The 13,357-nt window shown below is 38.9% G+C and overlaps 2 protein-coding genes across 3 annotated transcripts; both read left to right on the top strand.

Annotated features, from left to right (window-relative positions):
- The first annotated feature begins 5,681 nt into the window (after nt 1-5,681).
- LOC124279922 (neuropeptide-like protein 30) lies at nt 5,682-6,698 on the top strand. Its single transcript, XM_046715805.1, has 2 exons — nt 5,682-6,431; nt 6,648-6,698. Exons 1-2 carry the CDS (start codon nt 6,116-6,118, stop codon nt 6,668-6,670), a joined length of 339 nt encoding a protein of 112 aa, XP_046571761.1. The 5' UTR covers nt 5,682-6,115; the 3' UTR covers nt 6,671-6,698.
- Nucleotides 6,699-8,375: 1,677 nt separating this feature from the next.
- Nucleotides 8,376-9,346, top strand: LOC124279903 (acanthoscurrin-2-like). 2 transcript variants are annotated; one of them, XM_046715795.1, is made up of 3 exons: nt 8,376-8,551; nt 8,606-8,734; nt 8,951-9,346. In XM_046715795.1, the coding sequence occupies exons 1-3, from the start codon at nt 8,419-8,421 to the stop codon at nt 8,971-8,973; spliced, it is 285 nt and encodes a 94-aa protein (XP_046571751.1). In that variant the 5' UTR covers nt 8,376-8,418; the 3' UTR covers nt 8,974-9,346. The 2 variants fall into 2 exon arrangements, with proteins under 2 accessions (XP_046571751.1, XP_046571744.1); XM_046715788.1 differs by having other exon boundaries at nt 8,376-8,734; nt 8,951-9,343.
- The last annotated feature ends 4,011 nt before the right edge of the window (nt 9,347-13,357 follow it).

Below are 13,357 nucleotides of genomic sequence, written 5' to 3'. Positions count from 1 at the left end.
CGAAGCCTCTTGCTATTCCTACCACTACTTTGATGAGACACTTAAATCATGTGGAATTATCAATGGCATATTTATCAACCTGCTGATTAAAATGCATTTTAAACGGATATATTTTCAATATATTCAGTATGTCATTCGAAACATTAGTTAGCACTAGCTGTGATTTAGTATAATTTTTTCCCCTCAAAATTACTTTTTTCTCGACCGGTGCTTGTTTGTTCATTATGTGCTCACCAACAGCAATACTCAGCAATGACTACGTTATATATAACCAGCGAGACAGTATTCAAAGGTTAGTTTTAATCGTTAATAGTTTTAGTGGTGTACTCCCATTTGCGAGAACTCCCAGTTGCGAGACTCCCAGTTGTGAGACAGTGGAGAAGGTAAGGAGCAAAGAAAACACACCTTACTCCCCTATCTGATAGAATGGATTAACCCCAGCTAATTAGGGATTAGCTATTTAACTGAATCTTGTGGAGGTAGCTTAAAAGATGAAGTAATTAACCTACTCAGGTAAATGGCTTTAAAAAATAAACACTTTGTGTAGGTAACTTCGTGATCATTTGAAAGAGAAATTAATTGACCTACTCAGATTTACGTGCTTGAAAAATCTAGCAATAACTGTTGTAACTATAATTAATCCAAATGTATTTATTAACCGGTGACTGCTCTTTCCGATCACCATTATGGCAGGCCTTCAACAAGTAGAATACATCACCAGTTCACGAGGCAGTATTCAGGTGCTCTTTCAGGGTTACCTGTATTACAAGAACAAGCAGCGGCAGACTTGTACCTATTGGAGATGTACGATACGAACGTGCAACGGCAAATGCACTACAGTCGGCGACTATATTCGGAATGTGACTGATCATGACCATCCTCCAGTAGATGTCCAACGCCTCCGTTTTGTGAGCAGCCTGAGAAAGCGAGCACGGGATGAACCAACATCAACTATGCCCAGCATCTACAACGACGAGGTGACACAACTTGATGCAGCGGCTGTTGGAACTCTTCCTGCTTCCCTTCTGTTGAGAGTGCTCTCTATCGACATAGAAGCCACACCACCCCTAAGCTTCCTCAGACCAGAGCCGATGTCAACCTCACTGCTCCATGGACGGACACATGCGACGGCAACAGATTTCTGCTGTTCAGCGATGGTGAAGACGACAAGATGCTCGTGTTCTCAACAGATGAACAGCTGCGAGTGCTTCGATCCGCAACAGTTATCTACATGGACGGTACGTTCACAGCATGTCCCGACCTCTGGAACCAGCTGTACATCCTCCATGTCAGGAAAGGGATAACGACCTTCCCCTTGGTATACGCCCTGCTCCCGATATACGATATACATCATGGTTAATTACCTTTTGATCAAACTAATTAGTTTTTTAAATCGGAAAAAGTAAATACCAAGTCTGGAAGCGGCACGATGGCGCTCAATCCACCAGGTCACAAACAGTAATCAATGTTTCCATGGTAACGTTATATTCACTGTTTAAGAGACATACATGCAGATGGGCCTCATAAATACAAACAGTTCATATTCAATCACACAAGTTTTCACACAAACCACAGTATCGATACAACAGAAGTAGGATGAGTGTCAAATATATGGATCGCCAGCTCAGCAACATGGAACCAACCCACACCGAATTCTAGAAAATATTTAAGGAGAATAATTACCTTTTATGAAGCCATAGATATAATGCAAACATATGAGAAAGAGAAGAATGGCGGGACCATATTTTTGGAAGGCAATCCGCTATGTACGCAGATTTGGGAATGGCTTTGATTTACAAAATGAATAGCTTATCGAGTAACCATTTCAGAAATGAAATGAATTACAATCTGTAGTTTATTATACATATTATAATTCTAGTACCCATAACCGGTTTATTGTGACAAAATTGTTCCTTACACATTAGGGATAGAAAGAAATTGCCAATAAGACTGGATCGAAAATAACACTGGTAATGCTAATCTTTATACACTCCAACCACTTATATGGACATAATTACGTCACGGCTCATTTGTCAGTGTTGCAATCACTTCCGCAATCATTAGCCCGCTCCTACACACATACATTGCATTATACATAATCCCTGAAGGCACAGCAAAACGGAACTAGAATAATTCTTAAAAGGAATTTCAATTAGTGCTGAATTAGAAAATCTACTTGTAATAAATCAATTCCGGGTGTGGACCGAATGCAGGTATATATAAACGTCTTGTTTTGAAGTACTGGCCATCACTGCTTTTGCCTCTCTACACCAGTATTTCCCGTCTAATCAGGACACTCTGTAAGTATGAGATGTTTAGCGTTTTACATAGCTTTTAGCCTGTCCCTATAAAGGCTATACTTCACGTTACTGTTTGATGAGAAGCAGTCCGTATATATTGCTGTTCGGTGATTTCGAACTTTTACTGATCACTATTTGCAATACTGATTGAATCCTCCAAATGTGTTTGATGTTTTACGATCTATGAACTCAAGGTCACATCTAGCAGCATAAGTCTCAGATCAAGTCCCATTTCAACCAACACAGTTAGAAATGTAAAATAACGACGACGAGTAGGTAGAAGTACCGATTTTCTTGAAGGAAAGGTGTAACAAGTGTGAGTAGACGTTGATAATAAATGAAAATGTAAAACTCCTTTTCAGCCTTCCACAATGATGAAAATTATCGCCCTTGTTGCCTGTTTGGCTGTGGCTGCCTTTGCTGAGCCTTTGAGCTATGGCATGACAGGACTCAACGGAAAAGCTGGTCTGTACGGTGGCTACGGAGTGGGGGTCTGTACGGAGGTTATGGAGTGGGAGGTCTATACGGAGGCTACGGAATTGGAGGTCTCTACGGAGGCTACGGAATTGGAGGTCTATACGGAGGCCACGGAATGGGAGGTCTGTACGGAGGATACGGAATTGGAGGTCTCTACGGAGGCCACGGAATGGGAGGACTGTACGGAGGAATTGGAGGTTTCGGAAAAGGTAAATGCGAATATGATTGTGCTGAGAATATTCTTAATCCCCCCAGTATACATTGGTACTTTGACAGATTGTAAGAAAGTAATTTTGTAACCACTTTAATTTGTCATATGTGACATATCCAATCTGTGGGGATGAGGCGATATATATATGAGTACAACTCGTAAGAAATGACATTGTACGGAACTTCTTCTTCTAATAGCTCTTCTTTTTGTTGCAGGTCTTGGATATGGCTACTACTAGGACTGCTGTTCCACTGTCACAATTCATCAATATCATCAATATGCACATTATTTATTGTATGTGGTTTGAAATATGTCACATTAAAACACAATCATCAAAACAAAGTCTTGATTTTCGTATTCATAGTACAGTTGGGCTTTTGTTGCACAAGAAGAAAGTTTGCCATTGATTGAATCACATGGGCACAATGTCATACCAGGAATTAATATGAAAGCCAAACATGTTTGTTACCAAGATGGGAAGAGAGACGAGCATGGGGTAGTATTTTCCTAGAAGCTACCTTTAGTAAGTAGATTACAGAAGTCGCTTAATACCGATTGGTAGTTTTAGAACTGCTGTAATGGCATTTGTTTAATGACACCTCTCCGGAATTACCTTTTCCAATTCATCACATTCATTCATCTTGTTTCATAAATACATTTCAATCATACGAGACTTGTCCTGAATGTACAGCATGTAAAGTGTTCTAAAATATACTTTTTAATAATTCCAGTATAACACAGTTCACACAATAATCACTACAATGGGCTACATAAAGCATAAAACCAATTAAGACTTTATGCACATTAAACTTGATTAAATAAATTGTCTCCCATCACTGTACATTAAGAATACTGTCGGAATTGTTCAATGGATTATATAGCAATAGTAGAGAATGCATTGATTATAGAAATGATTGTATGACCTGTATTTACTTTGGCTCCCTCGTTCTTCACGCCGGACTCGCATGTGGGAAGCAAGATTTTGTTTTCAAATTTCGAAACGGTTTAAATAATTGCATCAGCCAAAGGAAGACAAGATGACTCCAAACCTTCCATACTCATGCTTTGACGCCCTGTGTTCACGGAGCTTGATGAACATCCGTGCCCTTACCCGAAACAGTTGTCATGGATAAAGACGCGTGTCCATGTTTAGTTTATACTGTCATAACACACCCTGTTACAGATGAAGTCCATCAGCAATGCTATTGATGACATTCTGCCAACGTGACAGGCACCTAACTCTATATGCTATCTGTACAATAATGACAATGTACAGTCAAAGCTTTTGCAATATGTCCACATACCACAGTACTGATCCGTACCTACATAGCCACCTGTAGCTTTACCATTCTACACTTACCCTTTTCCCGTGTCCTCCATGAACATACCACTCAATCGCTTTCCATACCTTCAGTTGCATATTCCTCTTTTACAGTATTTATGATATGCGAAGACCATTTAAGAGCTACTATCTCGTTTCCATGTACTGAATGAAATACTTCTTCCTGGACGAAATTCAGTTTACTGTGACATACGAGTGCACCATCTGTGAAAGGCATATTTCATCTACCGATTACACGGCATATGGAGCAGTTAAAATCTCTTCTTGACAAGGAACAATTTCTACAGAGACTTTCAAACTGTGTTTTACTTTAGTGCATCATGGGTGCTTCAATCAAATCTCGAGAAGCACGTACATAATGAGTATTGATGCTAGGTTAATTATGGAATGTATGATGAGAGCTATGCATATTGACATGACAACTCTTTGTCAATTCGTAACCACAGGAGTGTAGACGTGTCTTACGGGGAGAGAGAGAGAGAGAGAGAGAGAGAGAGAGAGAGAGAGAGAGAGAGAGAGAGAGAGAGAGAGAGAGAGAGAGAGAGAGAGAGAGAGAGAGAGAGAGAGAGAGAGAGAGAGAGAGAGAGAGAGAGAGAGAGAGAGAGAGAGAGTTTTCTGTTATATATAAGTCTGTTGTTTGTATGTCAACTGATGCTTGAAAGTGGTTGGGATGGAAGTCAACTAATTATTATCGATACAACAGAAGTAGGATGAGTGTCAAATATATGGATCGCCAGCTCAGCAACATGGAACCAACCCACACCGAATTCTAGAAAATATTTAAGGAGAATAATTACCTTTTATGAAGCCATAGATATAATGCAAACATATGAGAAAGAGAAGAATGGCGGGACCATATTTTTGGAAGGCAATCCGCTATGTACGCAGATTTGGGAATGGCTTTGATTTACAAAATGAATAGCTTATCGAGTAACCATTTCAGAAATGAAATGAATTACAATCTGTAGTTTATTATACATATTATAATTCTAGTACCCATAACCGGTTTATTGTGACAAAATTGTTCCTTACACATTAGGGATAGAAAGAAATTGCCAATAAGACTGGATCGAAAATAACACTGGTAATGCTAATCTTTATACACTCGAACCACTTATATGGACATAATTACGTCACGGCTCATTTGTCAGTGTTGCAATCACTTCCGCAATCATTAGCCCGCTCCTACACACATACATTGCATTATACATAATCCCTGAAGGCACAGCAAAACGGAACTAGAATAATTCTTAAAAGGAATTTCAATTAGTGCTGAATTAGAAAATCTACTTGTAATAAATCAATTCCGGGTGTGGACCGAATGCAGGTGTATATAAACGTCATGTTTTGAAGTACTGGCCATCACTGCTTTTGCCTCTCTACACCAGTATTTCCCGTCTAATCAGGACACTCTGTAAGTATGAGATGTTTAGCGTTTTACATAGCTTTTAGCCTGTCCCTATAAAGGCTATACTTCACGTTACTGTTTGATGAGAAGCAGTCCGTATATATTGCTGTTCGGTGATTTCGAACTTTTACTGATCACTATTTGCAATACTGATTGAATCCTCCAAATGTGTTTGATGTTTTACGATCTATGAACTCAAGGTCACATCTAGCAGCATAAGTCTCAGATCAAGTCCCATTTCAACCAACACAGTTAGAAATGTAAAATAACGACGACGAGTAGGTAGAAGTACCGATTTTCTTGAAGGAAAGGTGTAACAAGTGTGAGTAGACGTTGATAATAAATGAAAATGTAAAACTCCTTTTCAGCCTTCCACAATGATGAAAATTATCGCCCTTGTTGCCTGTTTGGCTGTGGCTGCCTTTGCTGAGCCTTTGAGCTATGGCATGACAGGACTCAACGGAAAAGCTGGTCTGTACGGTGGCTACGGAGTGGGAGGTCTGTACGGAGGTTATGGAGTGGGAGGTCTATACGGAGGCTACGGAATTGGAGGTCTCTACGGAGGCTACGGAATTGGAGGTCTATACGGAGGCCACGGAATGGGAGGTCTGTACGGAGGATACGGAATTGGAGGTCTCTACGGAGGCCACGGAATGGGAGGACTGTACGGAGGAATTGGAGGTTTCGGAAAAGGTAAATGCGAATATGATTGTGCTGAGAATATTCTTAATCCCCCAGTATACATTGGTACTTTGACAGATTGTAAGAAAGTAATTTTGTAACCACTTTAATTTGTCATATGTGACATATCTAATCTGTGGGGATGAGGCGATATATATATGAGTACAACTCGTAAGAAATGACATTGTACGGAACTTCTTCTTCTAATAGCTCTTCTTTTTGTTGCAGGTCTTGGATATGGCTACTACTAGGACTGCTGTTCCACTGTCACAATTCATCAATATCATCAATATGCACATTATTTATTGTATGTGGTTTGAAATATGTCACATTAAAACACAATCATCAAAACAAAGTCTTGATTTTCGTATTCATAGTACAGTTGGGCTTTTGTTGCACAAGAAGAAAGTTTGCCATTGATTGAATCACATGGGCACAATGTCATACCAGGAATTAATATGAAAGCCAAACATGTTTGTTACCAAGATGGGAAGAGAGACGAGCATGGGGTAGTATTTTCCTAGAAGCTACCTTTAGTAAGTAGATTACAGAAGTCGCTTAATACCGATTGGTAGTTTTAGAACTGCTGTAATGGCATTTGTTTAATGACACCTCTCCGGAATTACCTTTTCCAATTCATCACATTCATTCATCTTGTTTCATAAATACATTTCAATCATACGAGACTTGTCCTGAATGTACAGCATGTAAAGTGTTCTAAAATATACTTTTTAATAATTCCAGTATAACACAGTTCACACAATAATCACTACAATGGGCTACATAAAGCATAAAACCAATTAAGACTTTATGCACATTAAACTTGATTAAATAAATTGTCTCCCATCACTGTACATTAAGAATACTGTCGGAATTGTGCAATGGATTATATAGCAATAGTAGAGAATGCATTGATTATAGAAATGATTGTATGACCTGTATTTACTTTGGCTCCCTCGTTCTTCACGCCGGACTCGCATGTGGGAAGCAAGATTTTGTTTTCAAATTTCGAAACGGTTTAAATAATTGCATCAGCCAAAGGAAGACAAGATGACTCCAAACCTTCCATACTCATGCTTTGACGCCCTGTGTTCACGGAGCTTGATGAACATCCGTGCCCTTACCCGAAACAGTTGTCATGGATAAAGACGCGTGTCCATGTTTAGTTTATACTGTCATAACACACCCTGTTACAGATGAAGTCCATCAGCAATGCTATTGATGACATTCTGCCAACGTGACAGGCACCTAACTCTATATGCTATCTGTACAATAATGACAATGTACAGTCAAAGCTTTTGCAATATGTCCACATACCACAGTACTGATCCGTACCTACATAGCCACCTGTAGCTTTACCATTCTACACTTACCCTTTTCCCGTGTCCTCTAAACATACCACTCAATCGCTTTCCATACCTTCAGTTGCATATTCCTCTTTTACAGTATTTATGATATGCGAAGACCATTTAAGAGCTACTATCTCGTTTCCATGTACTGAATGAAATACTTCTTCCTGGACGAAATTCAGTTTACTGTGACATACGAGTGCACCATCTGTGAAAGGCATATTTCATCTACCGATTACACGGCATATGGAGCAGTTAAAATCTCTTCTTGACAAGGAACAATTTCTACAGAGACTTTCAAACTGTGTTTTACTTTAGTGCATCATGGGTGCTTCAATCAAATCTCGAGAAGCACGTACATAATGAGTATTGATGCTAGGTTAATTATGGAATGTATGATGAGAGCTATGCATATTGACATGACAACTCTTTGTCAATTCGTAACCACAGGAGTGTAGACGTGTCTTACGGGGAGAGAGAGAGAGAGAGAGAGAGAGAGAGAGAGAGAGAGAGAGAGAGAGAGAGAGAGAGAGAGAGAGAGAGAGAGAGAGAGAGAGAGAGAGAGAGAGAGAGAGAGAGAGAGAGAGAGAGAGAGAGAAGTAGACGTTGATAATAAATGAAAATGTAAAACTCCTTTTCAGCCTTCCACAATGATGAAAATTATCGCCCTTGTTGCCTGTTTGGCTGTGGCTGCCTTTGCTGAGCCTTTGAGCTATGGCATGACAGGACTCAACGGAAAAGCTGGTCTGTACGGTGGCTACGGAGTGGGAGGTCTGTACGGAGGTTATGGAGTGGGAGGTCTATACGGAGGCTACGGAATTGGAGGTCTCTACGGAGGCTACGGAATTGGAGGTCTATACGGAGGCCACGGAATGGGAGGTCTGTACGGAGGCCACGGAATGGGAGGTCTCTACGGAGGCCACGGAATGGGAGGACTGTACGGAGGAATTGGAGGTTTCGGAAAAGGTAAATGCGAATATGATTGTGCTGAAAATATTCTTAATCCCCCAGTATACATTGGTACTTTGACAGATTGTAAGAAAGTAATTTTGTAACCACTTTAATTTGTCATATGTGACATATCTAATCTGTGGGGATGAGGCGATATATATATGAGTACAACTCGTAAGAAATGACATTGTACGGAACTTCTTCTTCTAATAGCTCTTCTTTTTGTTGCAGGTCTTGGATATGGCTACTACTAGGACTGCTGTTCCACTGTCACAATTCATCTATATCATCAATATGCACATTATTTATTGTATGTGGTTTGAAATATGTCACATTAAAACACAATCATCAAAACAAAGTCTTGATTTTCGTATTCATAGTACAGTTGGGCTTTTGTTGCACAAGAAGAAAGTTTGCCATTGATTGAATCACATGGGCACAATGTCATACCAGGAATTAATACGAAAGCCAAACATGTTTGTTACCAAGATGGGAAGAGAGACGAGCATGGGGTAGTATTTTCCTAGAAGCTACCTTTAGTAAGTAGATTACAGAAGTCGCTTAATACCGATTGGTAGTTTTAGAACTGCTGTAATGGCATTTGTTTAATGACACCTCTCCGGAATTACCTTTTCCAATTCATCACATTCATTCATCTTGTTTCATAAATACATTTCAATCATACGAGACTTGTCCTGAATGTACAGCATGTAAAGTGTTCTAAAATATACTTTTTTAATAATTCCAGTATAACACAGTTCACACAATAATCACTACAATGGGCTACATAAAGCATAAAACTAATTAAGACTTTATGCACATTAAACTTGATTAAATAAATTGTCTCCCATCACTGTACATTAAGAATACTGTCGGAATTGTTCAATGGATTATATAGCAATAGTAGAGAATGCATTGATTATAGAAATGGTTGTATGACCTGTATTTACTTTGGCTCCCTCGTTCTTCACGCCGGACTCGCATGTGGGAAGCAAGATTTTGTTTTCAAATTTCGAAACGGTTTAAATAATTGCATCAGCCAAAGGAAGACAAGATGACTTCAAACCTTCCATACTCATGGTTAAAGACGCGTGTCCATGTTTAGTTTATGCTGTCATAACACACCCTGTTACAGATGCAGTCCATCAGCAATGCTATGATAACATTCTGCCAATGTGACAGGCACCTAAATCTATATGCTATCTGTACAATAATGACAATGTACAGTCAAAGCTTTTGCAATGTGTCCACATACCACAGTACTGATCCGTACCTACATAGCCACCTGTAGCCTTACCATTCTACACTTACCCTTTTCCCGTGTCCTCTAAACATAACACTCAATCGCTTTCCATACCTTCAGTTGCATATTCCTCTTTTACAGGTTACACAACACCAAATGTTTTCCCATAGACTTCTCTAGTAGCCTTATATTTTTTTAAAAATAATCCAGGCTATCAACAGCCATTCCATGTGCACATGGGTACACTCTGGCCTTTAAACTACCATAAAAACACACTATCTGGCCAACTTGTCCTGCTCGTTTTGCGAGCACAGGAAGCGGAACACATCAACCCCAGATCCGCACCAAATGTCACCTACTGGAAAATATCTGTACACACAATAAGCATAAGTCATGGTGATGAAAATCACAGCACTGAATATTTAAAATTGTGGTCAGTTTTAATTACTGGTTGGATATGCTTTTAAAAAACATAAACATCTTACACTATTTCATCCAATCACAGCTGTCACATGTCTTTATCTCTTCATTTGTTTACATACGCATCTCGCTCAGTGAGCAAGCGATTCTCATTTAGTGTAGTATAACCTGTAGAAAAATTTAGAAACATTTGCCCTAGGCAAATCTGTGACTTATGTACTGTATATACATGCAACTTCTCAGAAAAAATATAAAACTGCATGAAGCTTCAATACTTTTTCCTGTCCAACATATCTATATGGCACAAGAATATATGGATTTGCTGCACTGACAGAGCTGTAAGAGTTATATCATGTCTATTTCACCAAAGCTATACAAAATGCACTTCTGCATTAATAGAGAAAGTTTTTAAATCATACATATACCATGGGAGTTTACTCTTATTTCACAAAAAAGGGGGGCCATGGGTTAATTCCATGCATGACTGGGACTGCCTTGATCATATCAATTCAAACTATATTTTGAACGACAAAAATCATTGAATTCAGGCCAGAAATTGGACAGGTTTAACATTAAGCAGCTTTAACATCCTGACATATGTAAGGCTGGATGATGAACTTTGCCAGAATGTAATAAGTGAGGGGTTGGATTATGCCTAGCAGTCTGAAACACTGACCACAGTACCCTGCCGCCTGTTAGTCGATCAAGGCAAATGACCCTTTCAACAGATGAAATCACTTTTAGACCACAGCATGATAAGAACTTACACTTGAATCTATTGATTCATCAAGCTAAGACTTTGAAATACTTCCAGAAATTCAAAACTATTGACTGTTTATTGTTTTGAGGCTGTTACACTTGCCAATTTCATGTATAAGCCAGTTTAGAGGAACAAAGTGAAAAAATCCACATAACTTTGAAATTGATTGGTTACCCTGCCCTAAACTGAATATTTTAATTACAATTAACAGTATTTAACAATATCAGCTAAAAACAGAGCTTCTGCAGTAATTTATGGGTTACTGGGTTAGAGAAAGACACAATGTATTTGGGTAAACAGGGGAGATAATTTTAAGATATCGAACACTCTCATATCAATAAAATGTGAATTCAGACCCATAATATTACATTCCACAAGGGTCAGTTGTTATTATTTACATCTAAGCAGCTTCTGGGATTGATGTACAGCCCTTATTTCATGTCTGGGAAGCTGAAATACTACACACTGAGGCATTAAGGGGACACTGTCAGAAATTTCTAATGTATGAGGATGACCGAGTGATGGAATTTGGTAGTGAGACATTTTGGTGCCTTAACTGGACTGGGACACTTAAATGTACTATATGTACCTACATGTCCAAGTACTGCAACTTCTACAAGGCGGTGAAGCATATCGAAGCAAAGGGAGTATGCTTGATTAGACACTGCCAAAACAGACTTCGGCCGGCATGTCGAAATACCACATTGGATGTGAAGGCTTCTTTTTCTGCTGTATTTGTGAAGATACACCTCCCCATTCACCAACAGGCATTCTACAAGCTGAAAATAGTGTTGAGATTACATTAAATGTCAAATCATAAAATCTATAACAGCAATGAGACAGTTGTTAATAAAACAGAAATTCATTTTGAAAGTCCTATGGGTGAAAAAAGGGGTATATTTTTAAAAAAGGAAAAGAAAATTAGGTCGTTGCATATTCAAAAGGGGACAGGCAGAAAGAATTGATCATATGCTACACTGTTTGCATTTAAAACAAGGGTTTGTGACATGTTCTGCTGTCAGCAGTGAACAAATTTCATGATATTCTTATCATTTGACTTCAAATTGACCCTCAGGAGATTAAATTAGACACTCACATTGTTGTGGCAGTGGTGATTTTAACCTAATTTGTTGTCAAATTCATCAGTTCCAACAAATTTAGAAGCCAGGGAACCACTACTTGATGGTAAGACTCACCGTGAGGGTCTTTTCCCACTGTTCGGCCACAAAACGAAGCAACGTTCATATTCTGGACACTAAAACAATCTATTCCACTGAAAACAGCCCTATCTTTACTCCCAGTACCTTTAAATTTGCCTCTACATTAATGCTAACATGTTTCCATGGTGAAATAAACACAGGAAATCATGTAAAGTATGAATTACTGAAAAGTGCTCGAACCCTACAGGTTACACAACACCAAATGTTTTCCCATAGACTTCTCTAGTAGCCTTATATTTTTTTAAAAATAATCCAGGCTATCAACAGCCATTCCATGTGCACATGGGTACACTCTGGCCTTTAAACTACCATAAAAACACACTATCTGGCCAACTTGTCCTGCTCGTTTTGCGAGCACAGGAAGCGGAACACATCAACCCCAGATCCGCACCAAATGTCACCTACTGGAAAATATCTGTACACACAATAAGCATAAGTCATGGTGATGAAAATCACAGCACTGAATACTTAAAATTGTGGTCAGTTTTAATTACTGGTTGGATATGCTTTTAAAAAACATAAACATCTTACACTATTTCATCCAATCACAGCTGTCACATGTCTTTATCTCTTCATTTGTTTACATACGCATCTCGCTCAGTGAGCAAGCGATTCTCATTTAGTGTAGTATAACCTGTACAGTATTTATGATATGCGAAGACCATAAAAGAGCTGCTATCTCGTTTCCATGTATTGAATGAAATACTTCTTCCTGGACGAAATTCAGTTTACTGTGACATGCGAGTGCACCATCTGTGAAAGGCATATTTCATCTACCGATTACACGGCATATGGAGCAGTTAAAATCTCTTCTTGACAAGGAACAATTTCTACAGAGACTTTCAAACTGTGTTTTACTTTAGTGCATCATGGGTGCTTCAATCAAATCTCGAGAAGCACGTACATAATGAGTATTGATGCTAGGTTAATTATGGAATGTATGATGAGAGCGATGCATATTGACATGACAACTCTTTGTCAATTCGTAACCACAG

The sequence above is a fragment of the Haliotis rubra genome, unplaced genomic scaffold (genome assembly GCF_003918875.1).
Source record: "Haliotis rubra isolate DU_JTF1 unplaced genomic scaffold, ASM391887v1 Scf107, whole genome shotgun sequence".
NCBI lineage: Eukaryota > Metazoa > Mollusca > Gastropoda > Lepetellida > Haliotidae > Haliotis > Haliotis rubra.
The sequence above is the reverse complement of the archived record's forward strand: the minus strand, read 5'-3'. Positions and strand labels throughout refer to the sequence as shown.

Bases quoted from the DNA above. Each gene is read 5' to 3' on its own strand.
- LOC124279922 (XM_046715805.1), top strand. From the start codon at position 6,116: ATGATGAAAATTATCGCCCTTGTTGCCTGTTTGGCTGTGGCTGCCTTT. The intron at 6,432-6,647 runs GTAAATGCGAAT...TTTTTGTTGCAG, and splicing joins AATTGGAGGTTTCGGAAAAG to GTCTTGGATATGGCTACTAC.
- LOC124279903 (XM_046715788.1), top strand. From the start codon at position 8,419: ATGATGAAAATTATCGCCCTTGTTGCCTGTTTGGCTGTGGCTGCCTTT. The intron at 8,735-8,950 runs GTAAATGCGAAT...TTTTTGTTGCAG, and splicing joins AATTGGAGGTTTCGGAAAAG to GTCTTGGATATGGCTACTAC.